Below are 17,343 nucleotides of genomic sequence, written 5' to 3'. Positions count from 1 at the left end.
GAATGTGTAGTAAGCATTCAAACGGCAAGTATAAGAACATGTATGTCTCAGTCACCTAAAATGTGCCAAGCACTCATTTCACTATGCACATTTTCTTTTTTACACACAACAATAATAATAAGGATTATGATGATGGAGTGAGCCTTCCTACAGCTTGGTCACTCTAAGGCGTTGGAGTAAAATGATGATCCGTGGTCCTCTCTGTCCAGAATGTCCCTCGCCACGGTCTACACGACTGGGCCTTCTCATCTTTCACTTGGCACCTTTTGCCACTCTCAGATCTTTTCTGACTACCAAAATTCCCACTCCCACTCTCATCCTCATCCTCACTACAAACGCCCCCAATATTCTCTCAACTAACATTGTCCATTTCCTATCGATGAAGCCTTTATTGTGACTTCTAACAGACTGCTGTTGACTTACTTTTCTGCTCCGACCACAACAACCTAAACCCTCCACTTGTACACTCAGCAGCTAACTGCTTGGTACGTACTCAGTATACAAGGACCAATTAATTAAGGTCAAAACATTTACACTAATCTCACTGAGAAGATCTCAAAAGTACCCAATCACTATACCGTTGGCCCTTGAACAAAGCAAGGGTTACGGGCTCTGATGGCCATGCCCTCGACAATCCACAAATATCTTTTGAAACCTCAAAACCAAATAAAAAAAAAACAAAAATTCCTACTGAATTTCCTACTTTAAAAGCAATCACACTTAAAAATCAAAAAGTATATATGTATTGAAAACCAGAACGTTAAAGCAGAATTGCTTGTATATGCTCTCTAGGTCTAATCTACCTTTTCGGCCTAATTTGGCCATTGACTCTGTAAACTGAGCGTGGGAGGTCAGGGTTAGGATAACAGAATGCTGAGCTTACCAACAATATACACAGTCGATTAATGCATGTTTTCCCTGTTATATGTATTACATACTGTATTTTTACACTATAAACTGAAGGAAAGGTTACTAAGAAAATCGTAAGGAAGGGGTGCTGGGTGGCACTGTCGGTTCAGGGTCAGGCTCTTGACTTTGGCTCAAGTCATGATCTATACTTCCTGAGTTGAACGCTGACAGTGTGGAGCCTGATGAAAATTCTCTCTCTGTCCCCACTTCCCTACTCACGTGCTCTGTCCTCTCTCACTCTCCCAAAATGAATAATTAAAAAAAAAACAAGATGAAAAAGAAAATCATAAGGAAGAGAAAATATGTTTACAGGATGGTACTGTATTTATTGAAAAAAATCTGTATGTATGTGGACTCCCACATTCCAAACGCATCTTGTTCAAGGGTCAAATGTATACCTTTATGATGTCATCGCTAAGAGCTTACGGGAACTTATTATAGCCCCAAATGAGAACATCAAAAACCCATTCTAACTTTCCATTCTTTTCTGGACACAAGGGCCATTTTATTGGCCTTTGAACATCTTCCCATCGAAAACAAGTATTCTTTGGGGGGCCTGGGTGACTTAGTCGATTAGGCAGCCAACTTTGAAATTGCGAAAAGCAAAGCAAAAGGTGGAGGGGGGAGTTAAGATGGCAGGGGAGGGGATCAGAATTCCCCTTGTCCCTCAAACACAGCAGTATTGAGGTCACAACACTTGGAATACCAGGAATACAGGCTGCAGAGGGACAGAAAAATCTCCACAGGTGCAGAGTGACAGCTTGGCGGGACAGAAGGGTGTGTATGAGAATTGGGAGAAATAAAATGGGCAGCACAGGCATGGAGTGGGGGAAGGCCTTTGGTGGAGAAACGAAAGGAAGGCAGAGACAGAGAGAGGCTGTGGGACGTGCATTTGGATATGAGAAAGCCTGTCCGGACCACAGACCAAGGAGAGGTCCAGAGAGCCAGTTTCTACTTTGGAAAACAGCCTTAGAGGGTAAAAAACAGAATTTTCAAGGCGGCCACACTTTCTCTCGACCAGAGCTACCACCTCCCATGCCTGGTGGGGAGGGAGCCGCCCCTAGGCTTGGTAGCAATCTCAGGGCTACACTGGGAGAGAACACCTTGAGTATGGTGGAAAGGGGAGGTATTGCCCTGCCCAAGGGAAAAAGACCATGCAGGCACGAGCCAGAGGCCCTCTGTCCACTGGGCAGAGTGGCGCAACTCCACTACCAGGTCCGAGCAAAGCGGGATCCTACAGGGTTTTGAATCCCAGCTCAGTGCTCGGGTGGCACAGGGGACTGTGCAGCAAGGCAAGCCAGCTCCCCAGGCTACTCCGTGAGGATAGCCTAAACAGTGAGTTTTGAGACACCTCGTGTGGGCAGGATAGATGGGGTGTCGCCATGTCTCTCCCCATGACCAACATCGTGGGGCTTCAGGGAATGGACAGTGAGCCTCAGTGAAGGCAGGCCCATTACACCAAACCCTGACACTCTGTGCCTCGTAACTGCTTCTCTATAGGAGTGAGACTGACACTGATGGGACCAGACAGCCCCTGCTCTAGACCAGCACAGCCACCGGTCCCAGGCACCAATAGACAACTCTCCTCCGGTTTTCTATCTTAGTTTGTTTGTTTGTTTGTTTGTTTGTTTGTTTTCATTTGAGTTATTATTCTTTTGTCTTTCCTTTTCTTTTTTAATGTTTATTTCTTTATTTTGAGAGAGAGAGAGTGAGTGATCAAGCAGAAGAGATGCAGAGAGAGGGAGAGAGAGAGAATCCGAGCAGGATCCATGCTCTCACTGCAGAACCTGTTGGGGGTTCCGAACCCACCCACAGTGACAACATGACGTGAGCCAAATTCAAGAGTCAGACGCTTCACCTACTGAGCCACCCAAGCGCCCATCTTTTCTTTCCTTTGCTTTCCCTTTCTTCTCTTTTCCCTTTTTTCTCTTTCTACTCTCCTCTTTCCCCTTCTCCCTTTGGAAACAGCCTAGTAGTCTCGAGTTCACGTGGGTCAAAACTAATTATATATCTACATTTATCTATATATCTTAATATATACCTATATATCTATACATAGATATATAGAGATATATCTATATATTTTTTTCCTTTGTTCCTCTGTTCTGGTTCTTTGTTTGTTTGATTGTACATTTTCTCTATACTTTTCTAGATCTCCTTCTTCATTTTCCTCCCTCTCTTTCTGGATTAAGCCCTATAGCTCCTTTGAGTCACTTCCTGGTCTTTTTTTCAACTCCAGTCATTTCTCTTTTTGTTTGGGCTAAGGATTCTTCCCCACCTTCTTCCCCTTTTTTCCAGGATTACTTCAACAAACAAATCAAAGCACACCTGGTGGAAGGCCCAAACCGCCACTCCAAGTAGCGAGGACAGCAGCCAAAGACGCACCCAAAGAGTGCACACAACACACTCAAAAAAAATTTGTTCAACTGCCAGGCCCTGGACAGTGTAGGGGCTCTTTTTATTACAGTAGTACTCGCAGGTGTGGGACACAGAACAAGCGATTAACACACATAAAGGGCAGGAATCTAGCCAAAACGACGAAATCGGAGAATTCCCCTCAAAAAAAATTCCGGGAAGAAAGGACAGCCAGAGAAGGGCGCAAAAGAGACAGAAACCATATAGGTGAGCACATTTTTGGAATGACACTCATAAGACGCATAGTTGCGCTTGAAACCACGCATAGAAGACAGCAGACAATCTCCTGCTTCAGAGATCAAGGACCTAAGGAATCGTCACGATGAACGCTGAACATGAAATGGTGTAAAGGAGATACAAAGTAAACTAGATGCAGTGACAGCAAGGACGGGAGAAGCAGCAGACAGAATCGGTGAAACAGAAGATACAATTGTGGACAAAGATGAAGCAGGGAAAGGAAAGGAAGGAAATGACTAGATCACGAGGCAGGTACTAGAGACCTACGTGATTCAGTGAGATGAAATATTAGCCACATCCTAGGAGTCCCAGAAGAAGAAGAGTGAGAGAAAGGGGCAGGAGGTTTTTTTGGAACAACTTATAGCTGAGAGCTTCCCTCATCTGGGGAAGGAAACGGGCATCCAAGTCCTGGCGGCACAGAGAATTCCTTTCCAAATCAACAAACCCAGGTCAACACCACGACATGCCATAGCGAAACTGGAAAACTACAAAGATAAGGAGAGGATTCTGAAAGCAGCTAGGGACAAACGGGTCTTAATCGACAAGGGAAGACACGTAAGGCTAGCAGCAGGCCTGTCCAAAGAAACTTGGCAGGGCAGAAGGGAGGGGTAGGAAACGGTCAATGTGCTGAATGGGAACATCTGCGGCGAAGAATCCCTTCCCAGGCAAGGCTGACATTTAGAATAGAAAGAGAGAGAAAGGCTTTCCCAGACAAACAACACCTCATGGAGTTCATGACCACTAAACCAGCCCTGCGGGAGATCCTAACGGGCGACTCTGTGAGTGGAAAGCAGCAGAGACTACAAAGGACCAGAGGCCTCACCAAAAGCATGAAACCTTCAGATAACACAATGACACTAAATCCATATCTTTAACTAATCACTCTGAATGTGAATGGACTCAATGCCCCAGTCAAAAGACAAAGGGAATCAGAATGGGTAAAACACAAAACAAAACCAAACAACAAGATCCATCTATATGTTGTCAACAAGAAACTGATTTTAGACCCCAGGACACCTCCAGGTTCAAAGTGAAGGTATGCGGAACCACCTATCATGCTACTAGAAGTCAAAAGAAAGCTGGAGTCGCCACACTTCCACCAGACAGACTAGATTTTAAACCAGAGACTGTAGTAACAGATTCAGAAGGGCATTGGGTCGTAATTAAGGGGTCTATCCATCAAGAGGAGCTAACAACTGCAAATGTTTATGGCCCCAAAGTGAAACGCCCACACGTATGAATCGATTACTCACAAACATGATTAAATGTATACATACAAATACCATGATTGTAGACGACTTTAAGACTCCACTCATGGCAAAAGGTGGATCGTCAAGGCAGAAAATCAGTAAGGAAACACTGATCCAATGTGTCACTGGACCAGATGTATTCAGATATACATAGATATATATTGGCCTCATATATATACATTTATATACACGGGTATCAACACCGATATATTAAGATCTTTTCACCCAACAGCAGTAGAACGCACATTCTTCTTAAGTGCATATAGAACATTCTCCAATGTCTCCAAGTGACATCCTGGGTCACAAAACAGCCCTCCACAAATATAAAAGGACTGAGATCATACCTTGCATATTGTCAGATCACAACAACGAGCACTTGCTCATTCTTTCTCTCTCTCCCTCCCTTTCCAAGAGAAATGCAAACATTTCAAAAACATTTAGCTCAGCCCCTTCCAAGAAAGAGAAAAACAAGAATAATAAACCTTGTGGGGCAACGAGTCCTGGATGGAAACCACACACAGACAGTAGAATTCCATAACCAATATGTTGACAATGGAGTTGACAGAAAGTGATGTACTAAAAGAACAGACACTAAAGAAATCGTTTCTGCAAGGACAAATTAGGGTAGGGGTAAACCATTAAAAACGAGCCTGGTGCGGGGAACACATATGTGGCACAGTGAGTTCAGCATCCACCTTCAGCTCATGAGTCATGATCTCACGGTTTGTGGTTATCAGCCCCACTTTGAGCTCTGTGTTGACAGCTCGGAGCCTGCAGCCTGCTTTGGATTCTGTGTCTCTCTCTGTCTCTGCCCCTACCCCGCTTGCACTCTGTGTCTCTCTCTGTCTCAAAAATAAATAAACTTTGAAAAAATTTTGAAAATACCGTAAAAAGCACGGGGTGAGAAGAGGGAAAAAGGAAACAAAAACAAAAACAAAAACAAATGACCAATCAATCAAGCATGAGCTTAAGACAAAAAAGAAAAGGAAAAATGTGAGCCAAAGAAGGCAAGTGGAAACAACATACATTTTTCAACAGGTACATAAGTAGGATTGGGAATATACTATGAAAAATAGTCCCTTTTAAACCTTTTAAAAATATATGTCTTTATATATGTGTGATATGTATATATATATATATATATATATATATATATATATATATGTGTGTGTGTGTGTGTGTGTGTACGTTTAGGTGAACATAAATATGTATACATATAAGTGTGTATTTATATATGTGTAAATATATATGTGTATATATGTGTATATTATATATATCTCTACCTATAACTATCTATCTATATCTATCTATCTATATCCATATCCATCTACCTATGTATCTGTCTATATAATATTTATGTAAAAGAGAGGCTTTGACTCACAGTATATCCCTAATAATACTGACTCTTATCACTCTACAGTTATCTGGTTATAAATACTGTAATAAAGAATTTAATTTTTTTCACTATAAATACATTGTTCAATTCCTGGCATCTTTCGCTTCCGAAAAGCTAGAAATTATTACTAGACTAACAAAAGAACAGAAAAAGAGAGGTTCCTAACACGTCAACATTCACTATGGAGAAAGAATTGGGAATGAGAATTCTAGGAAGAAATGGGAACCTTCAAAGGATGTAGGTAATGGGACACAGATGGGGTTAAACAAACAAAGGCTGAGGACTTTTTCTCTGCAATTCTAAGCTCACAATGGGAGGATACTAAAAATAGACTGTAACCTTCTTTCTTATGTAACTCCTGATTTCCTCAATAGAATTCATTTGCGTGTATACATGTTAAACACTAAAACGGAATATAAACTGAAGCCTGACTTTTTAACTTCACATATTTAATTGTGATATATCATGCGTATTTGGTTACTTTTCAAACTCCATTCTACGGAATTCCATTTCCCTACTCATTTGTTCACATTCAAAAACCATGGCATTGCTTCTTCCAAGCAAGACTTTATTTTAGGAGCTCCAGGAGTCAAACCAGTGCGTTCCCTAACCTCCAGGAGCTTATCATGATTTAGGGGCTTTGAAATGAATACTGAAACAAATATCAGATGTCTGAAACTTTAAATTTTAGAATCTGACACAAGGACTAGGAGGAGATAGTGTTCAAAGCTAGAATGGGCAAGATTTCTGAAATTAGAAATTTGACACCTTGGCTATGAAGAGCCTCTGCCCATAGAGCTACTCTTTTCAGCAAAATACGTATTCTTCGGGGAGATGCACAATTTTAACTTACCCCTCATGGAGTTATTTCAAAACTACAGGAGAACACCTTTGTAAGGTAAATGTTGAGAAATAATGTAAACATCTAAATTTCTACATTTTCTAATATGATTTTATTCTAAATGGAGAACAAAGGATAGAGCCAAAGGAAAATGCTGTATCTCACCAAAATAAAACGTGCCCGGGGCGGGGGGCAACCTACAATAGATACTTGGACCCAATCAGGTTTCATTTAGGCATGAGTATTAGCAGTCATGTTATGATCACAGTAAGAATCCTTATCCTTAAGCAAACGTCATATTGCCTCCATTGTGGGAAAGCTTTTCCCAATATAATTTGACGGTCATTATATATTTTCCAGCCCATTCATTTATCAGCCTCCACCTGTAGGATTTACCAAAGTACAACAAAACAAAACAAAACAAAACATTCAACGCGTCATGTATCTGTAGAGTGGTTTGTCCTTGCTAACTTTCCATGACACACATAAAATGATGATACACAGGCTCCTCTTAAATTTTCAGAGTGAATAAGGGAGAAAACTCAATTCAGAGCAGGAAAGTGAGTTTCACGGGAGGGTACTTTACCTTGGTACCAAAATCTAAGTCTTCGCTAGATGAGGTAGACCATGAATCGTCAGGACCAGGTTTGTCAGAAAGCCTTTAGAGCAAAAAAATACAACAAAAACATGTTCATTCATTTAAAAACAAAATTTAAAAAAGTTAAGGGAAAGGTCACCTATCTGTTTATTCCACGAAGTTTCTTGGTATAATGAAAAGTTGGCCTCTGGTTTTGTCATTAAGTTTTATTTTAATTCCAGTAATAGAAACATCCAGAGTTATAGTAGTTTAAGTTGTACAATATAGTGATTCACCAACTCCATACTCACCCCGTGCTCATCATGACAAGGGCACTCCTTCATCCCCATCATCTCTTTCACCTTTCCCACCACTCACCTGCTCTCCACAACCATCCGTTTCTTCTCTGCAGTTAAGAGCCTATTTCTTGGTTTGTCTCCCCTTTTGTTTCCTCCCTTTGCTCGTTTGTTGTTTCTTAAGTGCTACATGAGTAAAATCATATGGTATTTGTCTTTCCCTGACTTTGCTTACCATACTACCCTCAGGCTCCATCCAGGTGATTGCAAATGGCAAGATTTCATTGTTTTATGATTGAGTAATATTACAGTGTGTGTGTGTGCATGTGTGTGTGCGTGTGTGTGTGTGTGTGTATGGATATACATATACACACACACATACATTCATGTAGGGCTTCTTCTTCGTTCACTCAGCTGTCAATGGACGCTTGCGCTGGCTGTTGGAAATAATGCCGCAATAAACACAGGAGTGCGTGTGTCCCGTGGAATTCATGTTTTTGTATTCTCTTGGGTAGTATCCAGTAGTGCAATTACTGGATCATAGGAGAGTTCTGTTTTTAATTTTTTGAGGAACCTGCATACTGTTTTCCACAGGGGCCGCACCCATTTGCATTTCCACCAACGGTGCAAGAGGTTTCCTTTGTCTCCACATCCTCGCGAACACTAGCTTCTTGTGTCTTGGAGTGTAGCCATTCTGACAGGTGTGACGTGGTATCTCGTTGTAGTTTGGGGGAGCATCTTTTCATGTGTCTGTTGACCATCTGTATGTTGTCGTTGGAAAAGGGTCTGGTTATGTGTACTGCTCATTGGTAAACTGGGCTTTTTTGGAGGGGGGTGATGTTGACATGTGTCAAGTTTTTAGACATTGTGGATACTAACCCTTTACTGGATTTGCCAAATATTTCCAAATTTGTTCTCCCATTCCAGAGGTTGCCTTTCAGGTTTGACTGTTTCCTTCACTGTGCAAAAGCTTCGTAGGTTGATATAGTCCCCAAACTTTATTCTTGCTTTATTTCCCTTGGCTCAAGAGACATAACTAGTAAAATGTGGCTACAGCCAAAGTTTGAGAAATGACGGCCTGTGTTCTCGTCAAGGATTTTTTTTTTTTTTTTATGGTTTCAAGTCTCACACTTAGGTCTTTAATTCATTTTGAGTTTATTTGTGGGTATGGTAGAGAAATTGGTCCAGGTTCATTCTTTGGCATGTGGCTTGTCCAGTTGTCCCCACACCATTTGGTGAAGAGACTGCCTTTTCCCCACTGGATAGTCTTTCCTGTTTGTGGAAGATGAACTGACCATACAGTGGTGGATTTATGTCTGGGTTTGCGGTCCTATTCCACTGAGCGATGAGGCTATTTTGTACGCCAGTACCCACCATACTGTTTGGAATACTACAGCTTTGGAATAGAACTTGAAAGCTGAGATTGCGATACCTCCAGGTTTCTTCGTTTTCAATGTTGCTTTGGCCATTCAACGTCTTTTGTGGTTCTATACAACGTTTAGGATTGTTTGTGTAGCTCTGTGACAAATGCTGTTGGTATGTTGACAGGGATTGCATGACATCTGTCGATGGCTTTGGGTAGTGTAGACACTTTAAAAATATGTATTCTTCCCATCTGTGAGCATCGGATGTCTTTCTCTTTCTTTCCGTCACCTTCAATTTCCTTCATCAGTGTTTTACGGTTTCCAGAGTACAGGTCTTTCACAATTTGGACCCTGTTTTAAAAAAAGCTTTCTGTTCTCTATTTGGCCTCGACCTCTCCTAACCTGTGAAATCTCCAGGAAAGACCCAGTCTCAGTTTCCATAACCAAATATGACAGGCAGGGAATGCTCTGAAATGGTTGAAAATTAAATGTGTAAACCTTACCACAATGACGTCTCACCTCACATCTGTCAGAATGGCTCAGTCTCCACACACAGGAAACAACAAGGGTAGCTCAGGGTGTGGAGAAAAAACAACCCTTGTGCACCGGTCATGGGATGTAAATTGGTATCGCCGCAGTGAAAGCCAGTATGGAGGGGCCTCAACAAATTAAAAACACAAATACCATAGGATCCAGTGATTCCACTACTGGGTATTTATTTACCCAAGGGAAATGGAAATACTAATTTGAAAAGATATACGCACCCCTATCTTTATTATAGCATTATTTACAATAGACAAGATATGGAAGCAACCCAAGTGTCCACCAATACATGAAGAGACAACACACACACACACACACACACAATGAAATATTATACAGCTCTAAATGAGAATGAGATCCTGCCATCTGCAACATCATGGATGTACCTAGATGGCATGAGGGTAAGTGAAATAAGTCAGACAGAGAAACACAAATCCTATATGATTTCACTTCTGTGCAGAATGTAAAAAGGGGAATAAATGAACAAACAGAGCAAAAGCAGAAACAGAACCATAAATGCAGAGATTTGACTCTTGCCAGAAGGGAGGGGAGGTGGGGGGATGGACAAAATGGGGGAAGGGGAGAGGGAAGTTCAGGGTTCCAGTTATAGAATGAATAAATCACAAGGCTCAAAGGTACAGCATAGGGAATCTAGTCAGTGGTATCCTAATAGCCTCATACATTGACAGATGGGAGCTACGCTTATGGCGATCACGGTGAAACATCCAGAGTTGTTGCATCACATATTACATTGTGTGTCACGTAGACCTCCGTTTAAGTAAACGTATCAAAGTTTAGGTTTCTACGTTATGAGTGGTAGTACTAACTAGAGATTGACAGACTCAAAGTTCCCAAGGCCAACTTTGTTCCCACACTGGTCTTGCCTTATTTAGGTCCATAATAACTAGCAAGACACTCCAAGCCTTCAGGGGCATTCAGCTACCCAAGGAGGGAGATTGTGATCAAAATGGTCCCGGTAGTTGTGCCTCTATTTCTCTATACGCTGCCTGAATATTTTCTTCCCTATGAGATCCCACTCCTACATCACTCTTTGGCACGGTTCTGTGGCATTCCCCAACCTTTCAATCTTTAGCCTATGAAGCCATACACTCCTACAACAAGGATGGGCTCCAATGACCGAGGGTAAGAACCATGTCCTGCTCCTGGAGAACAAGCGAATTGGGAGTCTCACTCATCCACACAGTCACCTCAACATAGGCATGTTATCACCGATCCAGATGAAGCTCCCTTACTGATTTGACAAGTCAGACCTACCCCTGCCCAGCCCTACAAGTACATGGGAAGGGCATCACAGATTGAGGAAAAGAGGTGGAGTGAGGAGACAGCTTGCCTTGGGCCATACATCTCTGATGTTCGGAATCTCCACCCCCACCCCCAATTCCTTGAGAGGATCTAAGCTATCCTCCCTCAGTTGGGGTGGAAGTAGGGGATATCATATTTCTATCTGCTGTAAACAGACTCTGCCCAGAAGCTCAAATGATTTTTAATCTCTCTCATCAGAAAATCTGAGGTATGCTCGCACCTTCAATGAAACCAACACACACAAAAGCAGAAACCTGGTCACGACCCTCTTGAACTCTCTATTTGAATATGTCTTTCTAAACAACTCCCCTAATCCTGGGTCCTTCATTCCTGTCATTCACCTTTATCTCACTTGGCATAACCCCCCATATTCTGACATCTTTTCTCAAACTCGTATTCCTAACCAACTCAGTGTTGTTCTCCTTGAAACCTGGTCTCCTCTGCTAATTCGATTCTTACCCTCCTTCATTGTATTCATTAGACCCACTCCCCAGGCTTCTATTATTAAAACAGTTGCCTGCAAGATCAAGACAATAAAAGAAGGAAGAAAGGAAAGAACGAAAGAAAGAAAGAAAGAAAGAAAGAAAGAAAGAAAGAAAGAAAGAAAACCAGAATTTAAGTCGCATTTCTGTCACTTATCATATCCCAATAGGTCACTTCAATCTCTTTTGAGTTTCAAATTCTCCAGGGAAACAACCATTGGGCAAGGAGGTTAAACATAGGTTGACACACCAGAGGGTGTTTTGAAGAATTAATCTCTGAGGATCCCTACATCTGGAGACTCTAATTGCTTTTGATTTGGCCTCTGGAAAAATGGAGAGTCCTTAGCTGGAAGAAGTGGGGAAATTATTGGAAAAAAAAAAAGAAGAAGAAATACCAAGGAAAAAAGAGAAGAAAGTCAAAAGGCAAAAACACAGTACAAAAAGTCATTGGAAAAAAAAAACAACTCCAAAAAAACCAAAAAGCTTCTTAGAACTAGACAAGGATACTAGCCCAAAGGGAAACCAGCCTGGGAACTTAGGCAACAGAGAATCATATAGCAATATCCTCGAAATAGAGAGTGAGTTTAATTAATGTAACATGGTCTACAACTAGATATCCTTCCCTTACAGAAAACTCATTTGTCTCAAGAAGAGGGGATATCACTACATCTAAGGAGTTGCCTGACGACATCTTGCTTTTTATGTAAAAGCCTTGACACCATGGCCATAGCTGACATCCACCCTAAAATCTCGGATGGTAAAAACAAGGGACTAGTTACCACTGCACTAATGACTTTTGTTGGCACTAGTGGTCAAATATATGAGGCCAAATGCTTGGACTAACCTGGGTTCTTAAGCAAACCCTAAATTAGTGTTCCGACATCATTACCTTTGACATTCTGAGTTGATCTGCCCTAGGATCTGTATCTTCATCTCAGTGCTGCTGAGGAACCAGGGAATGGATGTGGAAGCTTCACGGGCTGATGGGCAAAGCCCCTCAGCAACCCGTGAACTATGGAATCATGGTCGAGTCATCAACCTCCCTGAACCACAGTTGACAAAGGAATAAAATGTAGGCTACAATAGCACAGCTACTTGGCAAAGCTATACAATGACTATATAACGGAACAGATGTTACCCATAGGATATAGTGTCTGGTCCAGTGTAGAACACGCAACAACTGCTTTTGTTCTCTGCGTTCCCTTAGGAGACACATAATTTTCAGTTCATTCATTCCCTTTCCTTTCCTTTCATTATCCGTTTCATTTCATTTCATTCCTTTATACTTTGAGAGTGAGTGCCCACAGAAATCGGGAAAGATATCCCAAGGAGGCTGTCAGCGCAAAACCCGACGTGGGGCTTGAACTCACAAACCTCAGTTGAAATCAAGAGTCACACCCTTAACCGACTGAGCCACCCGGGTGCCCCAGCAAATGTCATTTTTACAAATCCATAAAAATCCTACCTGGCTCTAGAATCTTCCTCAGCATTCTTATCTGCTCCTAAAGAAGAAAGCAAAATACATGTTAAATCGACAATCGATAAATAGAGGAAAATTACAAGTGTACGGCTTATGATTTGTCAAAAACTATTGCTTTTGGACCACACCTGGAAACCACACTACACTGAATGGTAATTATACCATTCATAGGCTTAAAGCACTAAGAAATCTTACTTTCTCCTCTATATTGACCAAAACCAAGAATGGGTTTTATCAGAATTTGACACCTACAGGGGAACTGATGTTTACAATGGCCATCGCTGACCGACACTGTGACACTGGAGGAAACGGGTATCGTTCGGAGAATGATTATCATGAGCTGACAATGTCAGACTGAAGCTAGCATGATTTTTCTGGACTTCCACTACTAGAGGAATTGAAAGAGAATATCTTTATTTTGCTGTAACACGGCAGAACTTCCCCAGCTCTTCAGCAGACACTCTTCAGTTTTAGGAGGAAACACCCCCTCACAACGTGTGCTCTATAGCTATTGTACTTGGCAGCATGGCCAAACAATAGCAAACAGACTCTCCCTGGCCTTATTTCCAATGGTAAGGTAAGAAGGAAAGATTTGGCATTCCACTTTGATATAGTTCTAACCTCTTGAGGCTGTCTCCTTCCATTGCTAGAGAGTCTATCTAGACCCGCCGCACATCACAGAGGAGGAGGATCCCAATGTGAGTGCTCTGTAGTGGTTCATGAGGTCATTTTTCTCAACCCTCCTCATTAGGTGACACACAGCTAGAGAAATCATACTTTTTGTCATGGAAGGCAGAGGTCATCAGATCCTCTACTGATGAGCAACTAAACAAAACAAAGGGCAAAGAATATCTTGAATGCCTACATTCAATTACCAGGATATTTTCACTTTCTAAACATTCAAAGACATCCACTCTATGATTCTAACTATATGACACCTGGAAAGAGCAAGGCTATGGAGCTAAGGGTTGGGGTGAATGTAGGGAGAAACGGGCACGGCACAGAGGACTTTTAAGGCAGTGGAACTCTTTCACACGATACCACAAAGGTGGATTCACATCATTACACATTTGTTAAGACTCATAGAACGTATGACACCAAGGCTGAACACTAATGCAAATTAGAGACTTGGCCTCCAAATGAAGAGTTCGTGTCCATAGAAAATGCACCACTGTTGTCAGGGTGCCTGGGTGGCTCAGTCGGTTCAGCGTCCAACTCTGGATCTGAGCTCAGGTCATGATCTCAGAGTTCATGGGATCAAGTCCTGCATCAGGCTCTGGGCTGACAGCACAGGATTCTTTCCCCCCTCTCCCTCTGCCCCTTGGCTGCTCACACGCATGCATGCTCTCTCACTCAAAACTAAACCAAGGAACTGAAATAAAAAATTCCTACTAAAAATGGACCACTGTCGTGCAGGATGTTAACAACAGGGGAGGCTAGGCGTGTACGGGAGCATGGTATGGTATATGCAGACTCTCTGTACTTCCTATTATATTTTGCTGTGAACTTAAAACTGATGTAAAACATCAGGCTTATTAAATGTATGAAACAACAAAAACAACAAAATATGGTTTCCATTGAAGCTACTCTTAGCATATACCAACTCATGATACAGTCACCTTGAACATTAAAATAGAGATCAAAGTAACACAATAGGGGTACTGTCTCCCATTTGGAAGTGTATGAAAATGCATACACAAAACACAAAAATACAACGGTTATTTGTATACTTAGGCAACAAAACAATTGATGAATATGATCCAAAATCTTATACCTATAAACAGGGGTTCAGCACCATAGGAATCAAACCTGGGTTTTCCATATAATTACGAGATTTTCATTCTAATTTTAAATCAAAAATCATTATGTTGATCATACGTAAGAATCATAATGAAAGCTTAATCACATAAAAAAAAGATTATAATGACCTCATATTGCCCTTGTAATTTTTATACAAATACCTACTTCATATGGATGATGAAACTGAAACCAGTACCATGGTAGCCATCATGCTCCATGCTAGCAAAACAAAATTTGAAGACACCACCAAAAATGACGTCAGGGCTATAATTCCTATGCAGAACAGATTTCATCCAGCAGGCCAAAGATGGCTACCCTCAGAACACCCTACTTGAATGACTGGCCCTTGGTGGTTCCCTGGGATCTTGGATTTCAGGAGGGTTCCCACCATTCCCTAGCTGGTTAAGAGTGGTTCACTGTGCCTAAGTGCTGGTACAAGCAATGTCCTTAAGGCTGTACACTTGATTTCCTTGGTGGAAACCTGGAATTTGGGGACATGCTAAGGAGAAGATGCCTATGTGATTAGCATTTGATGAAAACCTCGGGCACTGAGTATCCATAAGCCTCGTACTGGCAGACAACATTTCACTTGTGCTGTCCTAATTTCATGCTGGAGGAATTTAGCACATCCTGCTAACTCCATAGAGAAAGGATTCCTGGAAGCCTGCGCTTGCTTTCCTCTGGCCTTCACCCCATACACCATTGCTCGGTGCTCATTGGCCTTTCTAGCCTGTCCCCATACCAAGCCACACGCATGACTACAACTATATGCTGAGTCCTGTGAGCTCTTCTAGTGAATAATCAAATCTGGGTGTCATTGGGATGCCTCTAACACAACTGCATTATATGCAATTTTATTATTTCGGTTGATGTCTTTCACGTGGTTACAGTCAGAAGGTTATGTCACAGAATACCTTTCCTGGAATCTCTTTTCTTGGTATTTGCCTTGAAAATTCCTACATCCCTATTTATCCATTTGAAGAAAGGTTTAAAAGGAATAGATGAAATCATGATGTCAGAAAGTGTGAAACAAGCAACAATCTTATTTTACTCTGAAAAAAAAAAAACAGAGAGAGAGAGCAAATCCTGGTGATTGCCCCTATGTTCTACCATATAAAAGTTCTCTGAAATATGAAAAATCAGTTAATTTTCTCCAACTACCTAGGACTTAGTTCATTTTTCTGGCAGGTAGGAATCAAAGAAGTAACAGGGATCATTCTACAACAATCAGAACTGTCAGACAGAATATGAAAACATACTACTGATTATAGTGTTCTTTTGTTTCTTTCCCTTATGTTCCTAGAACATTAAAAATATAGTTCACCTATTAAAGGCAGTTATTGCCAAAATAATCAAAAGCCACAAATACGGCATCCAAAATGTCAGATGAGTTATCTTGATGTCTCCCTATCTGACCCTCCTTCCAATTCTCTTATTTTGCCCTAAATGATACTACCGTATGAAGTACCCCCATTTTATAAGGCATTAACGTATATACATTTATCATTGACTACAAATGCTTATGTTCACCCATGGTAGTTAGGACATAACTCTGCATCATCAGCTAGGTCAGTCCTTAATGTCTTGCCAACAGTGAGGATCACAGTAAGAGTGGGAACATTTGGGGATACCACTCTGGCAAATTCTGGTACGAGAAGCTCACCTGATAGTGTTGCTGCATTTTAAATAGTCTGCTCTTCCCTTTAAAGAACTAGTGTATTTTACCACCTTCCAGTAGAAACACAATACACACCGGCTTACTTTCCTTCATTTACTCCCTGTAGTCTCCGCCATTCACATCATTCCCTGTTTGGCTCGTCTCTTCTTTCCTGAGGTTCCTTAGGCCTTCCAGTGTCTTGAAAGGGAACTAGTCATTTAGCTCCTTTGGTGGCACTCTCAATTTAATCTGTTGCTGACACCACATACGATATGCAACTTATCTCCTTTTCACATCTCTTTCTCTTTCCTATGCACTTAACAGGCCGTTTTCTTTAGATATTAGAATATATCAGTATTCCTGTTTTCAATCAACATTCTGTCAAATGACCTTTGAATAAAATACAGTGCTTACCTTCTACTTGTCCATTTAATATACTTTGCCCTTTCTGATCCACAGCTCCAGAGACATGAGGGACATATTTGTTGGGCTTCTCAGACATACTCTGTTAAAAGTAGCATCAGTAATGAGTTGCGTGAAGACTTCCTAATCCTTTTCCAAGAAAATATCTGAATTTATGACTTTAATAACAATCAGACTTACAAATAAGAAAACCGTATTGAACACCAAAACATTTAAATACAAAACCTCATATATGCTCTCTTGATTCAGCGTCCCTTTGAATCTTCATTTGGCTATTGACTCTCTAAACGGATCATGGAAGGCCAGAATAAATACTTTCAAAGGCAGAAGCCTGGCTTGTATGCAGATTT

At 41.4% G+C, this 17,343-nt stretch overlaps 1 protein-coding gene across 1 annotated transcript in view; it reads right to left on the bottom strand.

The window, feature by feature from the left end:
- Positions 1-17,343, bottom strand: part of LOC131495870 (ankyrin repeat domain-containing protein 26-like) — a 181,545-nt gene that overhangs the window by 146,769 nt on the left and 17,433 nt on the right. Inside the window, exons 4-6 of the mRNA XM_058701044.1 lie at positions 16,985-17,075; positions 13,099-13,135; positions 7,635-7,707 (exon numbers count right to left, since the gene is read on the bottom strand). Of these exons, the coding sequence (XP_058557027.1) occupies positions 7,635-7,707; positions 13,099-13,135; positions 16,985-17,072 (198 nt within the window). The 5' untranslated portion in view covers positions 17,073-17,075. The remainder of the gene's footprint in view (positions 1-7,634; positions 7,708-13,098; positions 13,136-16,984; positions 17,076-17,343) is intronic.

This window comes from Neofelis nebulosa, chromosome 15 (genome assembly GCF_028018385.1).
Source record: "Neofelis nebulosa isolate mNeoNeb1 chromosome 15, mNeoNeb1.pri, whole genome shotgun sequence".
Classification (NCBI taxonomy): Eukaryota; Metazoa; Chordata; class Mammalia; order Carnivora; family Felidae; genus Neofelis; species Neofelis nebulosa.
This window is presented reverse-complemented; position numbering and strand designations above follow the sequence as displayed.